Genomic DNA, 25,500 nt, shown 5'->3' on the forward strand with positions numbered 1-25,500 from the left:
TTCAGACCATTTGGGGGCCAGAGCAACAGTATAGAGACGAGGTTGCTTGCCTTGCACAGACAACCTGGGTTCTATTTTAGGCATCCCATGTGGTCCCAGGAGTAATTCCTGAACATAGAGTCAGGGGTAACTCCCTGAACACTGCCAAGTGTGGCCCCCAAATGAAACAACAACCCAAAAGTAGCTCATTAGGATATCAGAATGATAACATAGACTTCAGCTAAAATGAGGGCATCCCACATCTGAAAATCTCTGGTTGTCTGGGGAGACAGCTCAAAGGGTTGGCGTGATGGCTTAGCATGCAACAGATCTAGAGTTCTGTCTCTGGCACCACATGGTCCCCGAATTTCCCAGCACTTCCTGGAATAACCCTCACCTCTAGCACTGAGCCAGGAATGTGTCGCTCTTAGCATACTTGGTGGTGACCCCCCCTCAAACAGAACAAAATAATAATAATAATAAAAGCCCAAGTGTCTCAGGCTTAAATCAGGGCTCAGATCACAATGGAGACTCTCAAGGTGATATAGGAAACTTGATATTGGGGGGGGAAGGGCCACATGGGCAAGCACTCAGGAGGTTACTCCTGGCTCTGCTCTCAGATATCCATATTGGGGATCATTTGGGATGCCATGGATCGAACCTGGGTCTGCTGTGTGCATGGTAAATGTCCTACTTGCTGTGCTATCATTTTGGTCCATTCAAATATCTCAGCATGTTCCTGTCTGGCCTGTGAATGCACACAGGCACATTTGCACATGCGCACGCGCGCGCGCGCACGCACACACACACACACACACACACACACACACACACACACATATGCAGGCAGCGCGCGCGCGCACATACACAGCTTCCAGCCTCCCACCAGGATTCCTGTGCCCCATCCTCTGCAGGGCATCATTGCTGAGGAGAACAAAGGGCTCCCAGCTCAGGGAGATGAGGACCCCGGGAAGTTCAAGGAGGCGGAGCTGAAGATGCGCAAACAGTTTGGCATGCCAGAGGGGGAACGGCTGGTCAACTATTACTCCTGCAGCTTCTGGAAGGGCCATGTACCCCGTCAGGGCTGGCTCTATCTCTCCGTCAACCACCTCTGCTTCTACTCCTTCCTGCTGGGCAAGGAAGGTGAGCCCCCTAGAGAAATCCTAGAGTACACACACACACACACACACACCTCGAAATCCTAGAGTACACACACACACACACACACACACACACACACACACACACACACACACACACAGGGTGGGGTCAGGGGCTCCAGAGGGTCTGCAGCTTCTTATGGCTGGGCCTTAGCTTAAGGACTCCACTGAAGCCATCTGCTACCCTAGGAAACTTGGGAGGCCCCAGGTTGTCTGTCCCCAGAATTGCCTCTGCTGAACCTAATATGCCTAGTTATTGCTGTGACCATACCTGCCATGTCCACACCTAGCACAGACACACCACCAGGTACAAACACAGCCATCAAGTACACACCCACCATAAACACTAACCAGGTACACAACCATCTCATACACAACCTACTATACACCCTTATTGCACAAACCAGTGTGCAAACCCACCAGGTATAACTCGTATACACATCCTGTACACAACCACCACCCAAACATGCTAATCATGTATATATCCACAATGTAAACACACCAAGCAATACTTACCATGTACACACCATGTAGCATATCATGCCTACACCCACCCTGCACACACTGATGGTTTATATGGGCATACATCATGCACTTGTACATGCATGAAACACACACCGAGCACAGGATCCACACTCTCTGTGCACACATCCATCCACTACTCCCTTTCCCTGTACTTTACACCCCAAGCTCTCAAGCCAGTGCTCCACTGCCACTGGCCTTTTGTGCCCCAACAGGAAGCCCTTCCTGGGAACTGGGTGCTCGCTCAGGGGGCTGGGAATATAGAGCTGCTCTAACTGCCTCCCACACAACACAGCACAGCAGGATGTGTATATGGTCACGTTCTGGACAGGGGTGGTTAGGGGCGGCTCAGTTCTGGAGCCTATATGAGCCAGTGTATCTGTGCCCAATCCCAGTGAGCCTTGTGGTGCAGTGGGTAGATGTGACACGGCTGGAGAAGAATGCCACCCTCCTCTTCCCGGAGAGCATCCGCGTGGCCACCCGCGACCAAGAGCTCTTCTTTTCCATGTTCCTCAACGTGGCCGAAACATTCACGCTCATGGAACAGCTTGCCAACCTGGCAGTGCGCCAGTTGCTCGACAACGCCAGCCTCCCCGAGGAGAAGGCACCCCCGAGGCCTGTGTGTGCACAGAGGAACAGTTCCGCACTGAAGCGGTGGGTGGCCCAGAGGTTGTGGGGCTGCAGGGGAAGGGGAGCCAGGAGGTGCTGGGTGTGTGCGGGTGGCACCTCAGCACTGTGTGGTTGTGTGCCTGCGCAGTGTGGGTGCATACGCATACCTACATGTGTGCATGCCTCTCCTGCATGCATATGTAAGGGCATTGCTCATGGGCTGCTATGTGTGCTTCTGAACATAAGTGCGTGCTTTTTTAAGTGCAAGCAGACATGCCTGTGTATGTGCAGCCCTGTCTGTATGTGACTGTGCCTGCCTGTGTTCTTCCTCTGTGCATGAATGTCTATGTATGTGTGTTGTCCCTTCGTGCCTGCATGTTTAGAGGTCCATAATCAGAGTTACAAGCACTTGAACCTAGAGACTCAATTCCAAGAAGCTCAAATTAGGCCTCCACCCTTACCCCCTATATTTGGGGACTAAGATGACTCACAACCTAGGGAGGTGAACTAGGATAAAACAGGGCAGGGTTGCTTTTAGGCAGAGTCAGCCTCTGGAGAAAGTGGGGAATGTGCCCACTGGCTAGGGACCCCCCAGGCCTCAGAACATTTTCCCTAACCAGTAGATGAATGTTCCCTGGATCGGGGGACATTTTCCCATTTGAAAACAGCTTGGGGCTCCATGATCAGTCCTACCTACTCTGTACCTTGGTCTCCAAAAAAGCAGGGGTGCAGAGAGGTAGACAAGTACCACAAAGCTGGGCAGGAAGAAACAGATGTCCTTCACCCCTGTCTGCCACTGCCCCATACACACCCTGTGCTCAGAGACTCTAAGCTTCCTACAAACACCACTCAGGGACCTTGCCTGATCTGCCCTCTGGCTTCCAGATCCTTCTGGTGAAAAATCAAGCAGGCTGCTCTGCTCAATGATCCTGGGGGTGGTAGGGCACAGGGGTGTTCCCTGGCACAGCTATACCTCGTACCTGTCCTGGGTCCCAGCCTGAGCACCTGTCCCCTCGCCCATCCACCCTGCAGAGACCTGGACGCGCGTGCCAAGAACGAGTGTTACCGGGCCACATTCCGGCTGCCGCTGGATGAGCGGCTGGATGGCCACACAAGCTGCACACTGTGGGCGCCCTTCCACAAGATGCACGTGCCAGGGGTGCTCTTCATCTCGGGCAACTACATCTGTTTCGCAAGCAAGGAGGAGGATGCCTGCCACCTGATCATTCCACTGCGGGAGGTAAGCGCCAGCACCAAATCCGCTTCAGCTCTGTTCTCTACATGTATACTTCGGCGCTGCCCCACCCCGCCCACCCTTGCACTCCAGATGCAAACCCAGCCCCAGAATTTGCAAGAGCAGAACAGGCAGACTGGGATGGCACCAGACCTCGGAAATGTCCAGAAGGTCCCCAGGTGAGGGCAGGTGGCTTCATTAAAATCCTCTTTGGTGGGGCCGGAGAGATAGCATGGAAGTAAGGCGTTTGCCTTTCATGCAGGTCATCGGTTCAAATCCCGGCATCCCTATGGTCCCCCGATCCTGCCACGAGCGATTTCTGAGTGTGAAGCCAGGAGTAACCCCTTCCGGGTGTGACCCAAAACCCAAAAAAAAAATCCTCTTTGTTGACCACAGACCCCATCACAAACCCACTCCCACTGGCCTTGGCCTTCTCACAGGTCACCTACCTGTGTCTTTCCCATACCTGCCAAACACCCCTGAAGCTGAGCCTCTAAGTCCCCAGGGATCAGAGAGCTCACCTGTCATAAGGATCCTTTTTCATTTTTGCTTTTGGGACCACACGCAGTGGTGCTCAGGGCTGACTTCTGGCTCTGAGCTTCAAGAATCACTTCTGGTAGTACTCAGGGGATCATTTGGGTTGCCGGGGATAGAACCTCAGCTGGACACCACTTACAAGGCAAGTGCCTACCCCAATGTCCTATCTTTATGTCCCATAATGTTCACTTGCAATACGGGTGTTTGCTCTTCTGAATACTGGCTACTGGGAAGCTTGGAAGCAGAGAAATGCTGCCTAAGGAGCCCCTCTTTCACTGGAGCTCAGGGTTGGGTGGGAGTGGAGCACGCAGTGAGAAAAGCAAGGTTTCTGGGGCTGAGTGCATAGAATGGGGTGTGCTGGCATTGTATGCCTGGGTTTGATCCCCTAGCATGCCATAGGGTCCCACAAGCCCCACCAAGAGTGAGCACTGACCACAGAGCCAGAGTTAGCCCTGAACACCACTGAGTACGACCCCAAAACAAACAGCAGAAAGAAAAAATGTTTGTTTTGCATGTCCCACTCTTCATCAAAGGCTTGGATCACAAGGGCAGCCTTAGATTCAGGGTCTGGGTAGGGTCCCTGAGGGGGAGAGACAGATTCCCCAGCACACAGATCCCTCACCTCCCAGGTGACCATCGTGGAGAAGGCTGACTGCTCCAGCGTCCTGCCCAGCCCACTGTCTATCAGCACCCGTGGAAAAATGACCTTCCTCTTTGCCAATTTGAGGGATCGTGACTTTCTGGTTCAGAAGATCTCGGATTTCCTGCAGAAGACTCCCACCAAGGCACCAAAGGCCAGCAACGAGGCCTGGGGAGCCAACCTAGAGGTGAGGGGCTAGACAGGTTCTTGGGAAACAGGTAGTGGCTGGCTGGGAAGTGAAACCAGCAGAGCCTGATCAGAGGTACCATACCTCAGACACCCCCTGTGGAGGTGACCCTCAAGCTTCCCACTCACCCCAAAACCAAGCTCTCTCTCAGAGGAGCTCCTACCACCACTGTTCCAGGCAGTTAGTTGGTCCCTGAGAGGGACCAACCCTCGTTACTGCTCAGGCTTTCTCAGCCAGGGTCTCCTCCAATCCCTGCAGTCTTTATTTTGGGGATTCATTCCTGCCACACCAAGTCTTTGCTCTAACTCATGGAACTCTCTTCAGCATCAAGCTCTCTTCTAAACACTTACCATATTTGCCAGCGTATAAGGCGACTGGGCGTATAAGACGACCCCCTAATTTTGCAGTTAAAACATAGGTTTAGGCCTATATTCGTTGTATCAGACAGAACGTTCCAGTGCTGCAACTGTATGTACCACAGTGAGCCAATCACAACAAGCAAAGGTTCAAAGGTTATACTGTAATAGACATCCTCTTTGACTCTGGCCAATCTGAGCAGGCTTTTTATAGTGTAGATTCAGGTCCAGGACACTGTCCAATTTGTATGCATAAAAAGCCTGCTTGGATTGGCTGAGTCAGAGAGGCGGTCCGAGCTGCCTGGCAGTGATTGGTGCAGGATTGAGTTGGAAAATTCGGTTTGTGGCAATATTCAGACAATTTTTGTTTAGCGGCATATTGAAATATTTTTCGGGATATACTCGGTGTATAAGACGACCACCGATTTTCGGTTGACTTTTTTGTTTCAAAAGTCTTCTTTTTTTTTTTTTTTTTTTGGTTTTTGGGTCACACCTGGCAGTGCTCAGGGGTTATTCCTGGCTCCAGGCTCAGAAATTGCTCCTGGCAGGCACAGGGGACCATATGGGGCGCCGGGATTCGAACCGATGACCTCCTGCATGAAAGGCAAATGCCTTACCTCCATGCTACCTCTCCGGCCCCTCAAAAGTCTTCTTATACGCTGTAAAATACAGTATCTGCAGGGCCAGAGATGTGCTTCCTTGCTGTCCACTATTATTTAGATCCCTGACACTACATAATCAATAATAACCATCAGGGGTTGGTCCTGAGCAGCAACAGGGAGTCCAGTTGAGCACAGAGCCACTAACACTGCCAAGAGTGTCCCAGACCCCCCAGAGTAGTATAAAAAGCCAAAACTTGGGGCCAGAGCAGTGGCACAAGTAGTAAGGCATCTCATATGGTCCCCCAAGCCAGGAGCAACTTCTGAGCGCTTAGCCAGGAATAACCCCGAGTGTCACTGGGTGTGGCCCAGAAACAAACAAACAAAAAGTGTCAAAGCTTATTTGCAATATCCTCACTTTTCCAGTCAAATTAGTTGGGAGAGGGGAGCTGTGCTAGGGATGGAATCCAGCATATTCATCCAGTGCATGTGCTCTATCTCTGAGTCCTCTTCCCAGCCCACAATAATCCTTCTAAAGTTAGTACTTGAGTGAATGTTTTCCCAGTTACACATATAATTCTCTTTGGGAGGTCATTCATCTGTGGTTCTGGGGTCAAACTCAAGCCTCCAGCATGCACAGCCTGTGTGTGCATAGTCCTTTGCTTTGGTTTTGGTTTTGTTGGTTTTTTTTTTTTGAGCCACACCCTGCAGCTTATGGGTTACTCCTGGATCTCTGCTCAGAAATCACTCCCGGCAGGCAAGGGGGACCATATGGGATGCTGAGATTTGAACCACCATTGGTTCTGGGTCAGCAGCTTACAAGGCAAACGTCCTACCTCTGTGCTAACAGTCCTTTGAGCTCCTATCAAGCCTCAGATACTTTTCAGCTAATTTGAATATTTACTTTTGGTTTTGGGTTATATCTGGCAGTGCTCAGAGGTTATTCCTGGATCTTCACTCAGGAATTACTCCTGGCAGGCATGGAATATTTATATATTATATTATCATTATACGTTTATAAATATATAACATGAATATCTAAAACTGTATAATATTTATATAAAGAGATATCCAAAAAAAATTTTTTTTGGATTTTGGGTCACACCCGACAGTGTTCAGGGGTTACTCCTGGCTCTAAGCTCAGAAATGACCCCCTGGCAGGCTCAGGGGAGGGACCATATGGGATGCTGGGATTTGAACCACCATCCTTCTGCCAACAAGGCAAACGCCCCACCTCCATGCTGTCTCTCTGGCCCCTATAATTGTTTTTTTTGTTTTGCTTTGTTTTTGTTTTTTGGGTCACACCCAGCAACACTCAGGGCTTACTCCTGGCTCTACACTTAGAAATCACACTCGAGGGCCCGGAGAGATAGCACAGTGGCGTTTGCCTTGCAAGCAGCCGATCCAGGACCAAAGGTGGTTGGAATCCCGGTGTCCCATATGGTCCCCTGTGCCTGCCAGGAGCTATTTCTGAGCAGACAGCCAGGAGTAACCCCTGAGCACCGCCAGGTGTGGCCCAAAAACCAAAAAAAACAAAAACAAAAAAACAAAAAAAGAAATCACCCCTGAAGGGGCTGGAGAGATAGCATGGAAGGAAGGCATTTGCCTTTCATGCAGAAGGTCATTGGTTCATCCCGGCATCCCATAAGGTCCCCCGAGTGTGCCAGGAGTGATTTCTGAGCATAGAGCCAGGAGTAACCCCTGAGCGCTGCTGGGTGTGACCCAAAAACAAAAAACAACAACAAAAAAAAAATCACCCCTGGCAGGCTCGGGGACCCTTATGGGATACTGGGATTCGAACCACTGTCCTTCTGCTTGCAAGGCAAATGTCCCACCTCCATGCTATCTCTCTGGCCCCTATTTTTATAATATAATTTTTATTTATAAATATTTATAATAATATTTTTTGGGCCACACCGGCGGTGCTCAGGGGTTACTCCTGGCTATCTGCTCAGAAATAGCTCCTGGCAGGCACAGGGGACCTTATGGGACACCGGGATTCGAACCAACCACCTTTGGTCCTGAATCAGCTGCTTGCAAGGCAAACGCCACTGTGCTATCTCTCCGGGCCCATAATAATATTTTTATAAATATTAATTTTAGCTTATATATTTGGGGGTGGAGCCACACTGACAGCACTCAGGGGTTACTCCTGGCTCTGCACTTAGAAATTGCTCCTGGGGGGGCTGGAGAGATAACACAGCAGCATTTGCCTTGTAAGCAGCCAATCCAGAACCTAAGGTGGTTGGTTCGAATCCCAGCATCCCATATGGTCCCCTATGCCTGCCAGAAGCTATTTCTATTTCTGAGCAGATAGTCAGGAGTAACCCCTGAGCGCTGCTAGGTGTGGCCCAAATACTAACAACCAAAAAAAAAAAAAAAAAAGAAATAAAGAAATTGTTCCTGGTTGGGGCTGGAGAGATAACACAGCTTTAGGGCATTTACCTTGCACGCTGAAGGACGATGGTTCAAATTCTGGCATCCCATATGGTCCCCCGAGCCTGCCAGGAGCGATTTCTGAGCTTAGAACCAGGAGTAACCCCTGAGCGCTGCCAGGTGTGACCCGCCCCCCAAAAAATTGCTCCTGGTAGGGCCAGAGTGACATAGCATAGTGATAGGGCATTTATCTTGCACACAAGCCAGCCAGGAGCAATTTCTGAGCACAGGACGAGGAGGAACCCCTGAATACCGTCAGGTATGACCCTCCCCCCAAAATAAATTGCTCCTGGTTTGGGTGACCATATAAGATGCCAGAGATCGAATCCAGATCTGTCCTGGGCCAGTTGCATGCAAGGCAAATGCCCTAATTCTGTGCTATCACTCCAGGCCCTAGTTTATAATTTTAATTCCTAATCATGTTTATAGTTTTCTTCACTTTTCCTTGTCTTCTTCCCTGCCTCTCTCCCTCCCTCCTTTCCCTCCCACCTCCCCTCCCTCTCTTCCTTCCTTCCTTCTTTTGGGGATCAAGCCAGAATTTCTGCTTTCTTCCCACCTAAGAAATAATATCAGCTTTTTGGTTTGGGATATTTATTTGGGGACGGGAGCCATACCTGTCAGTGCTCAGAGTTTATCTTGGTTCTTTACTCAAGGATTACTCCTATTAGTGCTCGGGATCCCTCTGGGCTGCCAGGGACCGAACCTAGGTCAGAACCACCAACCACCTTTACTTACTTGTACTGTCTCTTGGTCCCAGAAAGCAAAGCATGTGGATTTTGTATTTTGGTTGGTGATTTTATTGGTGATATCTGTGTTATGTGGGGTACAGGAAGGGGAGGGGAATTGCTCATTCTAGAGGGACTTTATCTTGCAGAGCCCCCAGAAGTTTACGGAACTGCCTGCCAGCCCTTCCTCACCCCTGGAGAAAACCCAACTGCCTAGTGTGCTGGAGGCACCCACAGCTTCGCAGGGTCTGCTGAAACTCTTCCAGAAGGACACACCCATAGAGGACCTGGGAGCCAAAGGGGTGAGTGCTGGGGCCTGATACCCACAGTGCCCTCCCCACTGTACTATCTCTCCAGCCCCTCCAAACTACAGAAGTTGCTCCTGGCTTGGGGGACCATATGGGACAGCAGGGGATCGAACCGCGGTCCGTCCAAGGCTAGCGCAGGCAAGGCAGGCACCTTACCTCTAGTGCCACCACCCGGCCCCTTATTTTTTTTTTCTTCAAACTACTTTTTTTTTTTTTTTTTTTTTTTGGTTTTTGGGCCACACCCGTTTGACGCTCAGGGGTTACTCCTGGCTATGTGCTCAGAAGTCGCCCCTGGCTTGGGGGGACCATATGGGACGCCGGGGGATCGAACCGCGGTCCTTCCTTGGCTAGCGCTTGCAAGGCAGACACCTTACCTCCAGCGCCACCTACCCGGCCCCTTCAAACTACTTTTTTAAGTGAACAAATAGCTCTTACCAAGTGTACTCAAGATACTCCCACCCCACCCACCATTCAAGTACCAGTCTGGGTTGGGCTGGAGCTGGGTCCTTCTTATATTTGGGAAAAATGGATCACATGAGGGGGCCTAGCAGTGCAGCCCCAAGAGGTCCCCTTACCCCTCCCCCATGCTGTCCCTGCAGGCCAAGGAGAAGATGAAGGAGGAGTCATGGAACATTCATTTCTTTGAGTATGGCCGTGGCATGTGCATGTACCGCACTGCCAAGACACGGGAATTGGTGCTGAAGGGGATCCCTGAAAGTCTTCGCGGGGAACTCTGGCTCCTCTTCTCAGGTGAATAGCCGGGGAACCCCCCCCCCCCAACAGGCTCCTACATCCAGCTGGTGAGCTGGAAATGAGGGGTGAGCTCTGGGGCTTCTGGTGGTCGGTCTCAGCCTGCCCAGAAGTGTGTCCTGGGGTACAGGAGGGTGGCTAGAGGGTAAATTTGAACAGAGGGACAGGTACACTATCCTACTACCAGTAGCAAACAACCATGAAAGTACCAGCATGGAAACAAAATCCCTCTCTCCAAAATGTCTCCTCTCTTCTTTTATTTTGAGGGGGTCCACACCCGGTAGGACTCAAGGCTTACTCCTGGCTCTGCACTCAGGTGTACTCCTAGCAGTATCTGAGAATCCTATGGAGTGCCGGGGATCTAACAAAGTCAGCCGTGTCTAAGGCCAGCACCCTCCATAACTGCTGTCCTATTGCTCTTCATGTTTCTTCTTTCTTATACACTAGACACCCACCCAAATCCCCCTGGGAGGGGCAAGCAAACCAGCACCTGACTTCTTGCCCCCGTATCACCCCCAACCAGGGGCTTGGAACGAGATGGTGACACACCCTGGTTACTATGCCCACCTGGTGGCACAGTCCATGGGCAAGTACAGCCTAGCCACAGAGGAGATTGAGCGTGACCTGCACCGCTCCATGCCTGAGCACCCCGCCTTCCAGAACGATATGGGAATCGCCGCACTGCGCCGCGTACTCACAGCCTATGCCTTCCGCAACCCCAACATCGGCTACTGCCAGGTGGGCCACACCATCCCCCTGAACACACACAGCTTGCTCTGTAAGCACACATTCCCCTGAATGTGGGGAAGATGCTGTTACTGTTTGGGTGGATTTTATTTTTTTGTAGTATATGTAGAGGGAGTAGTTTGGAGGGAGCAGTAAAGAGCCCTACCACCCCTTCCCAGCATAGGTAGGTTTCAGTGCTAAAGGGTGTGTGTGTGTGTGTGTGTGTGTGTGTGTGTAGGGGGAGTAGTGTGAAGGAAGCAGTAAGGAGTGATCATGTTTCAGTGCAAAAGGTGTGTGTCTGTGTGTGTGTCTGTGTGTCTACAGGCCAGAGACAGTGGGTAGGACATTTGCGTGCAGTCAACCCAGGCTAAATCCCTGACATCCCTTATAGTTCTCTGAGCACTGCCAGGAATAATTTCTGAGCACAGAGCCAGAAGTGAGCCCTGAGTACCACTGGGTGTGCCCCAAATGTCAAAATAATTTTAAAAAGGGGGGGGGGGCTGGAGTGATAGCACAGAAGTAGGGCATTTGCTTTGCACACAGACAACCCGGGACTGATGACCGTAGTTCGATCCCTGGTATCCCATATGGTTCCCTGAGCCTGCCAGGAGCAATTTCTGAGTACAGAGCCAGGTGTAACCTGAGCACCGCTGGTCTAACTCAGAAACCAAAAGAAAAGAGATTAAAAAAGAAAAGAAAACGGGGGGCTGGCGAGGTGGTAAGGTATCTGCCTTGCAAGCGCTAGCCAAGGAAGGACTGCAGTTTGATCCCCCAGCATCCCATATGGTCCCCCCAAGCCAGGGGCAATTTCTGAGCGCTGAGCATCAAATGGGTGTGGCCTGAAAAAAAAAAAAAAAAAGAAAAGAAAAGAAAAGGGACCCAAGAGATAGCACAGCAGTAGAGCCTTGCCTTACATGCAACTGACATGGAATGGACCTGGGTTTGATTTCCGGCATCCCTAGGGTCCCTCCCAAGTTTGTCAGGAGCAGTTTCTGAACGCAGAGCCAGTAGTAACCCTGAGCGCTGCCACTGGGTGTGGCCAAAAAGAAACAAAAAGGAAAATAAAAGAAAAAGAAAATAGTTCAGCAGGTAGGGCACTTGCCTTGTATTAGCCTGACCCAGATTCAATTCCCTACATCCCTATATGATTTATCCCTGTATTGCAGGATGTGACCTGCTCCCAAAAATAAACAAAAGGACATCTATAGTCTCCTGATCCTGCCAGGAGTGAGCCCTGAGTGTGGAGCTAGGAGTAAGCCTGACACCACTGGGTGTGACCTAAAACAAACAAACAAACAAACAAACAAAAAAAAATATATATATAAGAAGTTGCCTGGCATTGAAACACTGACATTCCTGTCAGAGAATCACAGGGACCCAAGCTTTGGGCACTGAGGCCCCTTATCCTCCAAATGAAATGATTGCCTAGTCAGATGGGATGGTTTGTCCTATAGAATTTACTCTTAGAACAAGGTATGTCCAAGCTCTTGCAGGGGCGGGGGACCTGGACTTGTACAGGCAGGTCTGGCAAGGGAGAGGTGGCTAGGACAAGTCTAAAGAGGGGAGTTCTGGTTGGGATGTGATCTGCTGGGGGTGTGGCCTTGTGGGGGCAGGTCTGGCATGATGATCTGCACCCTGAGCTTGTTCTGCTCCCTCCCTGTGCCCGCCTGACACTGTGCCCACTCCCGCAGGCCATGAACATTGTGACTTCCGTGCTCCTGCTCTATGGCAATGAGGAAGAGGCCTTCTGGCTGCTGGTGGCCCTCTGCGAGCGCATGCTGCCCGACTATTATAACACCCGAGTGGTGGGTGAGTGGTGGGGAACAGGGACCCCTCACTGGTTTTGCTAGAAGAAGGTGTGGGGAGGAGGGCCAGAGTGCTTCGTAGCTGGCTGGAGTAGACAGAAATTCATTCCTGCTGAGCTAGGAACATTGCCTTAGGCTCTCCTGAGCCCCCCAAATCAAGAAACAAATAACAGAATCCTCAGCAGGACTGATGCTGTATTTGCATGGGACTGACCCCTGGGCTTCCAAAGGGTAAGGCCCAAAAACCAAAAAGTAAACGCAGGAATTCCTCTTGGCAGGGCACCAGGCATGTGATGCAGGTCAGCTGCATACAAGGCAAGCGTCTGCCCACTGTACTATGGCTCCAGTCCCCTCCCAAATAAATAATTTTCATAAACTATAAAAGAAGGGTCAGAGCGATAGTAGAGCAGGGAGGGCATTTCCTTGCAGGCAGCTGACCCAGGTTTGATGCCCAGCAGCCGATAGGGTCTCCTGAGTTCCTTCGGGAGTTATTTTCGAGTGTAGAGCCAGGAACAAGCCCTGAGCACCTCTTGTGTGACCTCAAAACAAAATAAAACTAAGAAATCTGGATAAGATATATAGTAAAGTGGTTAAGTTTTCAGGTAGGTGACCAGTAAGGGGCATCCTGCCCTGTTGTGAGTGATATTTGGCCACAGAGCAGGAGTTAAGCTTGAATATTGCTGGGTCTGGCAGAAAAGAGAAAAGGAAAGGGAAGAATAAGAAAGAAGGCCCAAATCACAATACAGCTGGTTGGGTGCTTTATTATATATAATCAACCCGGTTCGATCCCTGGCTTCTCACATGGTCCTCAAGTACTACAAGGAGTAACCCCTGAGTATCGCTGGTTCTCACCCCCAAATAAAGGGGGAGTCAGAGTTAGTAGTACAGCAATTAGGGTACTTGGTTTAATTTTTTTTTTTTTTTGGTCTTTTTGGGTCACACCCAGCAGCACTCAGGGGTTACTCCTGGCTATGAGCTCAGAAATCGCTCTTGGCAGGCTCAGGGGACCATATGGGATGCTGGGATTCGAACCACCGTCCTTCCACATGCAAGGCAAACACCTTACCTCCATGCTATCTCTCCAGCCCCGCAATTAGGGTACTTGTATGCAGGCTGAACCAGGTTCAATTCCCAGCATCCCATATGGTTCTCAGAACCACCAGGAGTAATTCCTTAACCAGAGCAAGGAGTAACTTTTGAGCACCATCGGGTGTGCGGCCCAAAAGCAAAACAAAACAAAACAAAAAAGAAAAGAAAGTAGAGAAAACCATACACACAGATACACACACCCCTCTCTCTAACCTGCTCTGCCCTCTAGGGGCGCTGGTGGACCAGGGCATCTTTGAGGAGTTGACACGGGAGCTGCTGCCGTCGCTGTGGGCCGGCATGCGGGAACTGGGTGTCATCTCCAGCATCTCGCTGTCGTGGTTCCTCACGCTCTTCCTCAGCGTCATGCCCTTTGAGAGTGCCGTGGTGGTCGTTGACTGCTTCTTCTATGAGGGCATCAAGGTGATCCTACAGCTGGCACTGGCCATCCTGGATGCCAACGCCGAGGCACTGCTGGCCTGCAGTGATGAGGGCGAAGCCATGACCATCCTGGGCAGGTGACCAAGCCTATACTCTCCCTGCCTGTGCAGGGCTGGCCCCAGGGGATCCTGCCCCCCACTACCCCACCTGCCCTAGGTCCTCGTCCTGCCCTCTCTGCCCAGGGTGCTGCACCAACCCTCAGTCCATCTACTTCTGCATCCTTCGGTAGCATCTGGCCTTGCCCATCTGGGCCCACACACAAGACTCTCGGGGACACCAGAGGGGCCTCTATAGACCCTCTTGATCCATACTGCCCTGTTTCAGCCTCGCCCAAATGTGGCATATGGCTGGTGACATGTAGACCCCTGGGTCCCCACCCCTAGGAATGCATTTCCCCTGTGTCCTGGCAGTCACGGTGGTCACCAGAAAGGCCTGGCGAGTTTCCACAGGGAGCTTGAGCTTGGTTCTGTTGGGGGCTTCACTGTGGTGCTACCAGGGATCCCTTCTAGTGGGGCTCCAAGCTCCTTGGTTGATGTGAGGCTCCCACTAAGGAGCAGCAGGGGGTGCTCCCGTGGGCAGGATTCCCCAAGACGGGTGCCTCTAACACCCATACTTTCTGGATGAGAGCCCCTTGCCCTGCCTTTCCTCAGCCCTGTCTCTCACTTGGAGCCTGCAGGAGGGTCTCAGATTCTCCTCTACTTCCCTCCTCTGTCCCACCATTCCCCCTAACCCCCCTCGTTTTTGGGGGCTCCACACCCCTGAATCCTGTCCCACTGGGGCTTGCGGGGTCCCTCGTCTCCATATCCACAGATACCTGGACAATGTGGTAAATCGCCAGAGCATCTCCCCACCTGTCCCACACCTCCATGCCCTGCTGACGAGTGGGGACACCCCACCAGCTCAAGTGGACATCTTCGACCTGCTAAAGTTGTCCTATGAGGTCAGTACTCCACACAGGGATGGCAGGGACCAGACTAGGGCATTGTGTCTCACACTCACGTTATCATTCCTGGTACCTAGAAATTCAGCAGTCTGAGGACCGACAGTATTGAGCAGATGCGGTTTAAACAACGGCTCAAAGTGATTCAGTCCCTGGAAGACACGACAAAGAGGAGTGTGGTAGGGAGCAGAAGCACGGGGCTCACTGCCTAGCAAGATGGGGGGAGGGGTGCATCCTGGGAAATTTCCAAGGCTACAAGCCTATCTGTCTCCCTCCTTCCTCCATCTCCCTGGAAGGAGAAAGTCCTGGTACATTGTAGAATCTTCTGTGTGTTCATCATTTTTTGAGTGGAGACCAGGCAGCTGGTGACCTCAGAGTGGGGCGGGAATTCTTTCAAAGAGAGGGTGTGGATGAGTGTTCCCCAAATGTATGAGACCCAATCCATACAGGCTGATATGCCTTCTCTTTGTTCATAGGTCCGAGCCATTCCTGGAGACATTGGCTTCTCAATCGAGGAGCTGGAGGAGCTCTACATGTTGTTTAAGGTGAGAGCCATTGGGACATCCTCAGTTCCAGGCCTTATTCCCTGGGGGCAACCAAAGTATGGCAGAGAGAAAAGGACATTTAGCACTTATCCTTACACTCACACCCTCCCATGATGGGGCAGAACCCTCCCTGTAGCTTAGGCAGGTCATCCTGCAGGGGCAGATGAGTCAGAAGGTCAGCTGAACCCAGAGAGAAGAGAGACTGCCCTGGCTCCAGGGAATTACAGTCTAGAACAGTGGTCGGCAACCTTTTTTTTCAACTGATCCAAATCTCGCCAAAACCACGATTGAAATTTATCTTGAGAGCCACACACTGACAGAGGCTAGGAACAGAGTCCTGACTCCTGGAGCGGCCGCCTGGCACAGAGAAGAGCCAAATTAAAAGTGTAAAGAGCCACATGTGCCTCGCAAGCTGCAGGTTGCTGACCACTGGGACTCTAGAAAGACACCTTCAGGCATGGCTGGATCTAGTTGCACACACATGCTGCCAGGCTCTCCACGTTTGAGGGTCTCATGAAGCTTTTCTCCTCAAATTTATCTTACAGGGCCGGAGAGATAGTACAGCAGTAAGGTGTTTGCCTTGCAAGCAGCTGATTCAGGACAGACAGTGTTTCAAATCCCAGCATCTCATATGGTCCCCCATGCCTGCCAGAATCTATTTCTGAGCTCAGAGCCAGAAGTAACCCCTGAGCACCATCCTATATGGCCCAAAAACAAAAACTAAAACAAACAAAAAAAGATTTATCTTAGGTGTCCTGACATGAAGAAGTTATGTTTTTCTTTTTATTTTATTTTATTTTATTTTATTTTATTTTATTTTATTTTATTTTTTGGTTTTTGGGCCACACCCGGCAGTGCTCAGGGGTTACTCCTGGCTGTCTGCTCAGAAATAGCTCCTGGCAGGCACGGGGGACCATATGGGGCACCGGGATTCGAACCAACTACCTTTGGTCCTGGATCGGATGCTTGCAAGGCAAACGCTGCTGTGCCATCTCTCCGGGCCCAGAAGTTATGTACCTCCCCCCCCCCAAATACCCCTTATCCAACCCCCTACCAAGTCTGTCACTGTGGAGCAGACTTGGTAGATGTATCCTAGGGGCTGGATGTGGGTCAGGCCCCACCCTGTGGACTGAGGGTTCACACAGTGTGGAGATTTCTGTCCTCTTTTTATTTATTTAGGTTTTTGGGCCATACCCAGTGGCGCTTAGGGTTTACAACTGGTTCTGCGCTTAGAAATCATGTCTGGGAGGATCAGGGTGCCATATAAGATGCTGGGGGTTGAACCTGGGTCGGCCTGAGCAAGGCAAGCTCCCTACCACTGTTATAGTTCTGGCTCAGACTTCGGTGCCATTAACATATACAAAGGGAACAAGGGGAAAGGTCCTACATGAATAGAAGCACCTCCTTGCCTTCTGTTCCCATCCATCTTCCCACCCAATTTCCTCTGGTTCTGACTCAGCTCCTATATCACACCCCTCTCCGTAGGCCAAGCACCTGACAAGCCAGTACTGGGGGGTCAGTCAGCACCCTGCTGCTGGGCGCCGGGATCCCAGCCTGCCCTATCTGGAGCAGTACCGCATCGATGGCTCCCAGTTCCAGGAGCTCTTCGCTGCCCTGGCACCTTGGGCCTGCGGGGCCCACACATCCGTGCTGGCCGCTCGCATGTTCCGTCTCTTGGATGCCAACAGGGACCTGCTCATCAACTTCAAGGAGTTCGTGACTGGCATGAGTGCGTCTGCCCGCCCGCTGCCTCTGGTGTCCCCATTACCACAGACCCCACCTACCACAGATTCTGCCCACCTTCTGCTTCTGGGGTGATGGGGGAGAGGGCAGAGATGTGCTAGCTTTGGGTGCCACCTCCCGCTGTCCCCTCCACAGGTGGGATGTACCATGGAGATCTGACTGACAAGCTGAAGGCACTGTATAAACTGCACCTGCCCCCAGGTGAGGCCCACCCCCAAAATCCCTGAATATCCAAGCAGGCTGTAGTTTTTCACTCCTGCTATGGGTACTGGGTCTTTGGTCACATGATCTGGGTTCGCCCATGCAGGAAAAGGGGGGCGGTCTCTGGGGTTGGGGGTGGGAGGGAACCCTGGAAGTAGAATCTTACTCGTAAACTCAGTATTTCTTGAGTTTATTCTTTTTTGTCCCCCCTTCCATTGCTCAACAGTCTGTTTGATTTGGGGGTATTTTATTGTCTTGGGGCCACATCCAGTGTGCCTCTATGCTCAGGGATCATTTCCTGGTGGGATTCGGAGAACCTTATATGATGCTGAGATCAAACCCAGGTTGACACTGTGCAAGGCAAGCACCTTACCTGCTTTTCTTGGGCCCTTCATAGAACCTTGTTGTACTAGGGTTTTCTTTGGAGTTAAGGGAGGCCCCATGTGGTGATAGCGATGGAACTTGGACTCTCAGGTTTAAGCCTGTGCTTGCCCTGCTTTATTCCCTCTGTCTTTGTCTCTCTCCCTCCACACATATCCCTCCTCTTTCTCTCTTTTAGCAGGGGCCTGTTTACCCAGGTGCAGGGCCCTTCTTTAAGTGGAGTACTCACAATCCAGTCATCTGCTCCTTGCCCCAAATTCCACCTCCCACATTCTGGGGTGCTGATATGGGCTCACCCTGGGTGATAGAGTGGAGCACTGGTTCCAGAAAGTTTTGCTCTGAAAAGGGGCTCAACCTGGGTGAGAATTAGAGCATTCCAGCAGAGGCAAGTTTGCTAGCCCAGTCCCAGCCACTGCTCTTTGTACTGCCCACCCCCACCCCCAAAGTTACAGTACCTACTGGGGGAGTTGGCAATGGCTACAAAACCTCCACACCATACTCTCCTTCTCTCTGAACCCAGCTCTGAATGCTGATGAGGCGGAGTCGGCCCTGGAAGCCACCCAATACTTCACCCAGGACTGTGCCCCCGAGGGTGAGTCATGGTGCTCATGGGGTTGTGGGTAGCCATGGGGTCTCCGCTCCTAGGGGCATATTCTTCCTCTCCCTGGTCTCCCTGGGCCCATAGCCTGCCTCCCTTCCCTGACCCTTAACTCCTCAGCTCTCTAATCTCAGCTCCCAAGGCACCCTTGCTGGACACACCAGCCAGCCTGAATCGCTCTTGGGCAAAAGAAACCTAGTCCAGGCAGTGGGGGATAATGGGGACCTGGCAAAAGAGCTAGGGAAGTCTCATGGAGGCAGCTTCATGTTCTGTCCCCATAAAGATTTCAGGGAAAGGGCCATCAGAGCGATGCTGCTTGCTGGCGCTCAGAGACCCAGGTTCAGTCCCACCAGGATTCGACCCCTGCCCCTCTACCACATCATTTTTATTTTATTTTTTGGTTTTTGGTTCTGCACTCAGGAATTACTCCTGGTAGTGCTTGGGGACCATATGGGATGCCAGGAACTAAACCCAGGTCAGATGCAAGCCAGGTAGGCACACTGCCTGCAGAGTTACCACATCATTTAAGAAATATCACATCTGGGGCCAGAGAGATAGCACAGTGGCAGGGCGTTTGCCTTGCATGCAGCCAATTCAGGACGGATGGTGGTTCAATGCCGGCATCCCATATGGTCCCCCATGCCTGCCAGGAGCAATCTCTGAATGCAGAGCTAGGAGTAACCCCTGAGCGCCACCAGGTGTAACCCAAAAATAAATAAATAAAAATAAAAATCACATCTGGGGTCTGGAGCAATAGTATGGCAGGCAGGGAACTTGCTTAGCATGCAGCTGACAGGTGCTCAATGCCTGACACCCCATATATTCCCCAAACGCTGTTGGGAGTGATCTCTGATCTCAGAGCCAGGAGTCAGCCCTGAGCATTGCTGGGTGTGGCCCTTAAAAAAATCATTGCTAACAGCCATGGTCTGGCCTCAAGACATGTTCTCTGCATCTTTCCTGCAGGAGCCTTACCGGAGAAGGAACACGAGGGACTTCCAAGAAAGGATGTGGGGGAGAAACAAGGAAGCCAACCCCAGCAGACCTCCCCAGGGGCTGGTACGGGGTTCCTGGGGGGGTGGCAGCACTCTTCCCTCAATCTGATCCTTCATTTCTCACTGCCTGAAGTTTCACCTCCAGGATATTTTAAGGAAGGGGGTTATAAGTGAACATCACATCCAGATGAGGCCTCTAGCATGAGGCTTAAGAGAAGGTTCACTGGAGAGGAACCAGGTCAGAATGGGGCTCCAGCCAGAATTGCTGAGGAACAGAGGTACAGAGCGAGAGGCGCTGTTCCTTCAACTTTTACTTTTTCAATTTGCCACCAAATTGAAATACAGACCACCCATTGCCCCTCCATGGATCCATAGGAACATAATATGGATCTTACAGCATTTACTGATAATAAATCATAAAAGGGTCTTCAAGCCCTTCTAGAAGCCATCTCTGAGCACAGAACACCAGGAGTGATCCCTGAGAACAGAGTTGGAGAGATTCCTGAGTACAAAGCCAGAAGTCAGGAGGGACTCCTGAGTTTAGAGCTAGGAGTGATACCAAACTCAGAGCCGAGTGTTAACCTTGAGCACTGCTGGGAGTGATCCCAAAGTAAATAAATACATAAATAAGGGAGTGATCCCAAAGTGTATAAATATATAAATTAAATTTAGTTCTGGGCCAGAGAAATAGTACAGAATGCTATTCTTGCTCACAGCAGACCCAGGATCAATCATCCCTATAATGTCCCCAGAGTTCCATAAAGAGTGATCCTTAGCACAGATCCAGGAGTGAGCCCTGAGCAAAGAATCAGGAGTTAGCTCTGAGCAGTGCCGGTTATGGCCCAATACCCTCTTCCCCTCTGCAAATACAAAAACATTAACTTGCCACAATCACCATATTCAGTTATGAATAGGTGTTAGCACTCAAGTTTTAGAAGCTGGGCTCCAGGCACCTCTGACCTCTGCACCTCCCAGGGATACCCTGCTCACTGCCAGGCCCCTTTTTGGTCCCTCCTGACTTCCTCCCTCTTCTATGCATGTGAGGGTATTGTCATCAGCTGACATGACCCTCCCAACTGCAGGAGAGAAATGGTCATCATGATACCACCTCTCTTCTCCCTCTCCTCCTCCTACCCTCAGAGAACAAAGGGACCAGTGCCCCCGATTATCGGCATTACCTGCGAATGTGGGCAAAAGAGAAGGAAGCCCAGAAGGAGACCATCAAGGATCTTCCCAAAATGAACCAGGTAAGTTCAGAGCCTGATCTCTTCTAGAAGGTTCTGAGCCCACAGCTAGGACCCCTGTAGAAGATTTTGAGCCCACAGATAGCACCCTATTTGAATGTTTCAAGCCTGAGTGACGACCCTACTGGAAGGTTTCTTTTTTGTTTTTATTTTAAAAAACTGAATTTAAAAAAAACTTAATTTAACATAATATACCATGTTCTTCTTAATACAATTGTTACAGGCATTAAATGCTTTCAAATCAACCCTATTACCAATATCACCTTCCCTCCACTAGTGTTCCCAGTTTTCTACCCACCCTTCAGCCTTACCCCTTAAAGACACAAATTCATTTCAGCTTGCTTGTTATAGCGCAAAGGCCAATGTTATTACCAAAACTTAGGTCAATAAGAGTCAACCTGTGATAGTTTTTTTTTGTTTTTTTTTTTCTGTGATAGTTTTTGTATCTCACAGTGGTGTTACTAAACCCATTGTCTCGGGATTTATTGGACTGTGGTTGGTCCTAGTTGAGCCTTCAGTGTTACTGTTTTAGCTCACTGGCTCAATAGTATCCTATGCAACTTTCGCACCAGATTTGGTGTGATCCTACTGGGCTGACTATACTATGAAACTTGGAGGTGTCCTGTAGCTGCAAGGCCCAGGAGCTATAGGTCTGGAACAACTGGGTGGCTTGGCAGTTTGATAAGGTCCAAGTGTGGAATTGGGCAGCTTCTGTCAGGATATCAGGTGTGGCTGAGGGCTTTTGTGCCTTCAGAAAAAAAGGAGGATTTGCCTGCCCTGTTTGGAAAAAGACCCTAGAGCTGTCAACCCGACCAGTCTACATGGGAAGAGTTAACAGCCATCATATCCACTTGTAGATTTCTTCCCCCTATGGGAAGGTTCTGAGCCCTGGCCAGAGCCCTGTGGAAAGTTCTGAGCATGCAGCCAGGGCACTACGGAAAGATTCTAAGTAAGTCCCACACACCTCCTGCTGGATCAAAGATCTGTCAGGATTGGGATTATAGGGCCTCATGGGCCACAGTGTATAGAGGATGAGCACTGTTCATGATCAGAGCAAATTACCCGCCACAGAGGGGAGTACATCCTCCTTTTCCTACCAGCAGCTCCCAGCATATGCCCCCCTTCTCTGTTGCTCTCTGTGGAGAGGATGTTCTGAACTGAGACCTTCTAATTATGACCTCCCCCATTCCCACTGTAGATAACCCCCACCATAAAACTATTCTTGTTTTGAGGGTATGGGTATTAGGGACACATCTAGTAATGCTCAGGGTTGACTTTTGCCCCGTGGTCAGGGCTTCTTTCTGGCAGAGCTTGGGGGAGCCAATGCAGTGCTGGGAAATCTCAAGCACTACCAGGAATGATTCCTGAGTGCAGAGCCAGGAGTAACTACTGAGGCCCAAAACAAGAAAGAGAGAACTCCCCAAGAGTGGTTGGCTTCAGCCTATTCTCAGGATCTGAGCTTCTGGGCCTAGCCTCCCACCAGCCCCAACCCCCACCAGCTGACCCAGATGAAAAGAGAGGAGCTAAAAAGCTCCCCCTCCTCAACCTGCTGATTCCAGAACAAAAGATTATTGTCTGCGCACATGCATGAGACCTCAGTTAGATCCTATCACCGAGGTGTGGCACTGATGGCACCCTCCAGTCAGACCAAGTATTGTTGAGCATGGCTTCCCTGCTGCAGCTGACCCTAACTCCGCTCAAAGTGGTGATTGATGGTTAGTGGGAGGTATGGGGTATTGAGAAGGTGCCTATATCGCCATGACTCTGGCCCCCTGCAGGAGCAGTTTATCGAGCTGTGCAAGACCTTGTACAATATGTTCAGTGAGGACTCCCAGGAGCAAGAACTGTACCATGCCATTGCCACCGTGGCCAGCCTGCTGCTGCGCATAGGTGAGGTGGGGAAGAGGTTCTCACATCGCACCTCTGACCAGAAGATCCTGGAAGGCAGCCTGGAAGAGGAGGGAGAGTCAGAAGTGGAGGAGACACCACTCCTGCAGCCTCTGGAGACTCCCCAGGACTCCGAGGCAGATGCTACAGGGGACCCACAAGCCAAAGCAGGCGGGGACAGTCAAATGCACAAAACCCCGCTTGAAAGCCAGGTGGTGGGGGAGGAGGGCAGTGGCGAAGGCCCAGGTGCCGCATCCCCACTGTGGGACGAGGACACCAAAGATGATCTGTCTGTGTCGTCTTTCTCGGTGGTGAGTGCCAGCTCACTCCCCTGCGATGACCTGGCAGAGGAAATGGTGCTTGTGGTGGGGGCCCAGGTGGCTGCAGGAATGGCCAGGGCTGAGGGCACTGAGGATGCTGCAGTGAAGGCCGAGGCCACCATGGACACTGAGGTGAGGGACAAGGGCACCGTGAATACCGCAGTCAAATCTGAGGCTGCTGTGGATGCTACAGTGCGGGCTGAGGGCACCGTGGATGCGGACTGGTGCATCTCCTTCGAGCAAATCCTGGCATCTGTCCTCACCGAACCAGCACTGGTGACCTTCTTTGAGAAGCGTGTGGAGCTGGGTGCCAAGATCCGGGACCAGAAGAAAGTGGAACGACAGCTCAGCACCTGCAGTGACCCCTTAGAACAGTGCAGTGGATCTGTCTGAGGTGCCATTCCAGGCTTCACTACCCCTTTCCTAGCTCCCCAGAAGTCACGGGTAGAAAAGGCAAGGACCTTGCCCTTTCTCCCTAGCTTACACCATTACCTTGTCTTTTAGCCCTTAGAGCATCCAGGTACAGGGAAGGACCTGAGCATTTCCAGGGCTTCTGGCTGCCAACCTCACTGGGGGTGTGCCCATGACTCACTTTGGAGGTGCCACCACCTCCAAAATCCTACCCCACATACTCCAGCTGTGCCAGCATTACTGCTCTCCATGCCTTAATAAACCCAAGGAACTACATATACTGTGTGCAGAGCTTGCCTGGTGCCCTCCATCCTGCTTCCCTCAACTTCTGCCAGTTTACTGCTGGCTCTGGGCTCAGGGATCAGTCCTGGTGGGACTGGGGTGGGATGGATGCCAAGGGGTACCAGAGGTCCAGATCTTGTGGGCCTAATGCAAAGCAAGAGCCTTACCCACTTTACTACTGCTCCCACCCTATGATTATTATTATTGTTATTTTTATTGTTTGTTTAAACAACCCAAGAAAGCCCCTCCTCTGGTTTCAACCTCTAGCCCCTGGCAAATCATAATGTACTTTGTTTCTCTTGATATTTTTATAGCTACTTGAAAATTAATATCTACAATATTAACTGAGTCACAATTTCTGGTTCATGCATTCTCCAAAACACACAACGAGAAAGCTAAGTAGTAAGTTTTTTAACCCCTTGAAGAAAAGTCATTATCAGTCAACATCCTTCACTTTCCACTATTTACACTAATTGTTCCTCGTGCTTTGCCCTGATTTCTGAGCATTTGTTATAGAACCTATTTCTGACTAGAAGGAAACAGACATTTAAGAAAATTAAACTTGGATGGGAGAGATGACACGGTGGGTTGGTCACTTGCCTTGCATCTGTCTGACCCAAGTTCTATCCCCAGCACCCATAAGATCCTGCAAGCACTGCCAAAAGTAATTCCTGAGTCCAGAGCCAGGACTAACCCCTGCTCAAAGCCTCAAATGGGCCCTGGGATGCTAACACCAGGGTAAGGCTCTTGGCTCAAATGCAACTGAGCCTTGATCCCCAGCATTTTATGGTTACCTCAACCCCAGCCCCACTAGGATTACCCTCTTGTTCAGGGTCAGAAAAGCCTCTCAACACCACCAAGTGTTGCTCCCACGCCCCCTTCCACCCTCAAAAAAAAAAAAAAAGCCTCATTGATTTGATCAGACAGAGTCCAAAAACTTGGAATTTAAATGTTTTATATGCCTCCAATATGTAAGTTTCAGATACCAAAGAAATATAAATGGATACAAATAAGAAATATCTTGCCTTTTCATGATAAATTACTGTACAAACGTGCAGCCAGATTTTCAGCAAGCCATCATGCAACCTGAGCTAATATTCAAAATATTGACCCTGTAGGATAACATTAAAGCCTCTATGGACAATACAATAATGACACTTTAAATATAATTTTTATTCTGTATGTATGTATAAGTGTGGATTTTGAAACTGCTTACTTACCAAGTGAAAGTTGTAAGGAAATGCTTAAATCATTATCAAGGAAAAATACACACGTCTTTGGATTTTTAAAACATCACCTGTTGATTGCAAACGAAAATAAAAAAGTAGAAAAAGTGTGTTTTTTTATAGTTTTAAATTTTTATTTAAGCACCATGCTTACAAACATGATTATAGTTGGGTTACAGTCAGAAACAGAACTTCACCCTTCACCAGTGCAAAATTCCCACCCCCAAAGCCCCCCTCCCTCCTTCCCATCCCAAGCCTGTATTCGACACAGGCGCCACCAGAGCTCAAGAAGCGGCAACTTGGGGCCGGCGTGGTGGCCCTAGAGGTAAGGTGCCTGCCTTGCCAGCGCTAGCCTAGAAGGGACCGCGGTACGATCCCCCCCCCCCCCCCCGGCGTCCCATATGGTCTCCCAAGCCAGGAGCGACTTCTGAACGCATAGCCAGGAGTAACCCCTGAGCGTCACCGGGTGTGGCCCAAAAAGCAAAAAAGAAGAAAAGAAGCGGCAACTTCCGGCTTCTGGGTCCAGGTTCGCCAGGCGCATGCGCGCTCCAGTCGTTCGAAACTGGAAGCCTAGCGCCTCGGGTGCTGGAGGCCAAGTGCTGGGAAAGCCAGTGTCGAAGAGCTTTGACG

The 25,500-nt window shown here is 50.7% G+C and overlaps 2 protein-coding genes across 2 annotated transcripts in view; one reads left to right on the forward strand and one right to left on the reverse strand.

The window, feature by feature from the left end:
* Positions 1-23,627, forward strand: part of TBC1D9B (TBC1 domain family member 9B) — a 37,315-nt gene extending 13,688 nt beyond the window's left edge. The window contains exons 4-21 of the mRNA XM_049778215.1: positions 894-1,122; positions 2,057-2,315; positions 3,303-3,510; positions 4,671-4,868; positions 9,134-9,286; positions 9,892-10,042; positions 10,566-10,780; positions 12,460-12,577; positions 13,892-14,177; positions 14,911-15,040; positions 15,121-15,219; positions 15,517-15,585; positions 17,071-17,314; positions 17,464-17,529; positions 18,431-18,502; positions 19,472-19,564; positions 20,641-20,747; positions 22,523-23,627. Of these exons, the coding sequence (XP_049634172.1) occupies positions 894-1,122; positions 2,057-2,315; positions 3,303-3,510; positions 4,671-4,868; positions 9,134-9,286; positions 9,892-10,042; positions 10,566-10,780; positions 12,460-12,577; positions 13,892-14,177; positions 14,911-15,040; positions 15,121-15,219; positions 15,517-15,585; positions 17,071-17,314; positions 17,464-17,529; positions 18,431-18,502; positions 19,472-19,564; positions 20,641-20,747; positions 22,523-23,344 (3,519 nt within the window). The 3' untranslated portion in view covers positions 23,345-23,627. The remainder of the gene's footprint in view (positions 1-893; positions 1,123-2,056; positions 2,316-3,302; positions 3,511-4,670; positions 4,869-9,133; positions 9,287-9,891; positions 10,043-10,565; positions 10,781-12,459; positions 12,578-13,891; positions 14,178-14,910; positions 15,041-15,120; positions 15,220-15,516; positions 15,586-17,070; positions 17,315-17,463; positions 17,530-18,430; positions 18,503-19,471; positions 19,565-20,640; positions 20,748-22,522) is intronic.
* SQSTM1 (sequestosome 1) overlaps positions 1-25,500 on the reverse strand; it is a 479,040-nt gene that overhangs the window by 433,746 nt on the left and 19,794 nt on the right. The gene's annotated exons all lie outside the window — the stretch shown is intronic.

The sequence above is a fragment of the Suncus etruscus genome, chromosome 8 (assembly GCF_024139225.1).
Source record: "Suncus etruscus isolate mSunEtr1 chromosome 8, mSunEtr1.pri.cur, whole genome shotgun sequence".
NCBI classification, from domain to species: domain Eukaryota; kingdom Metazoa; phylum Chordata; class Mammalia; order Eulipotyphla; family Soricidae; genus Suncus; species Suncus etruscus.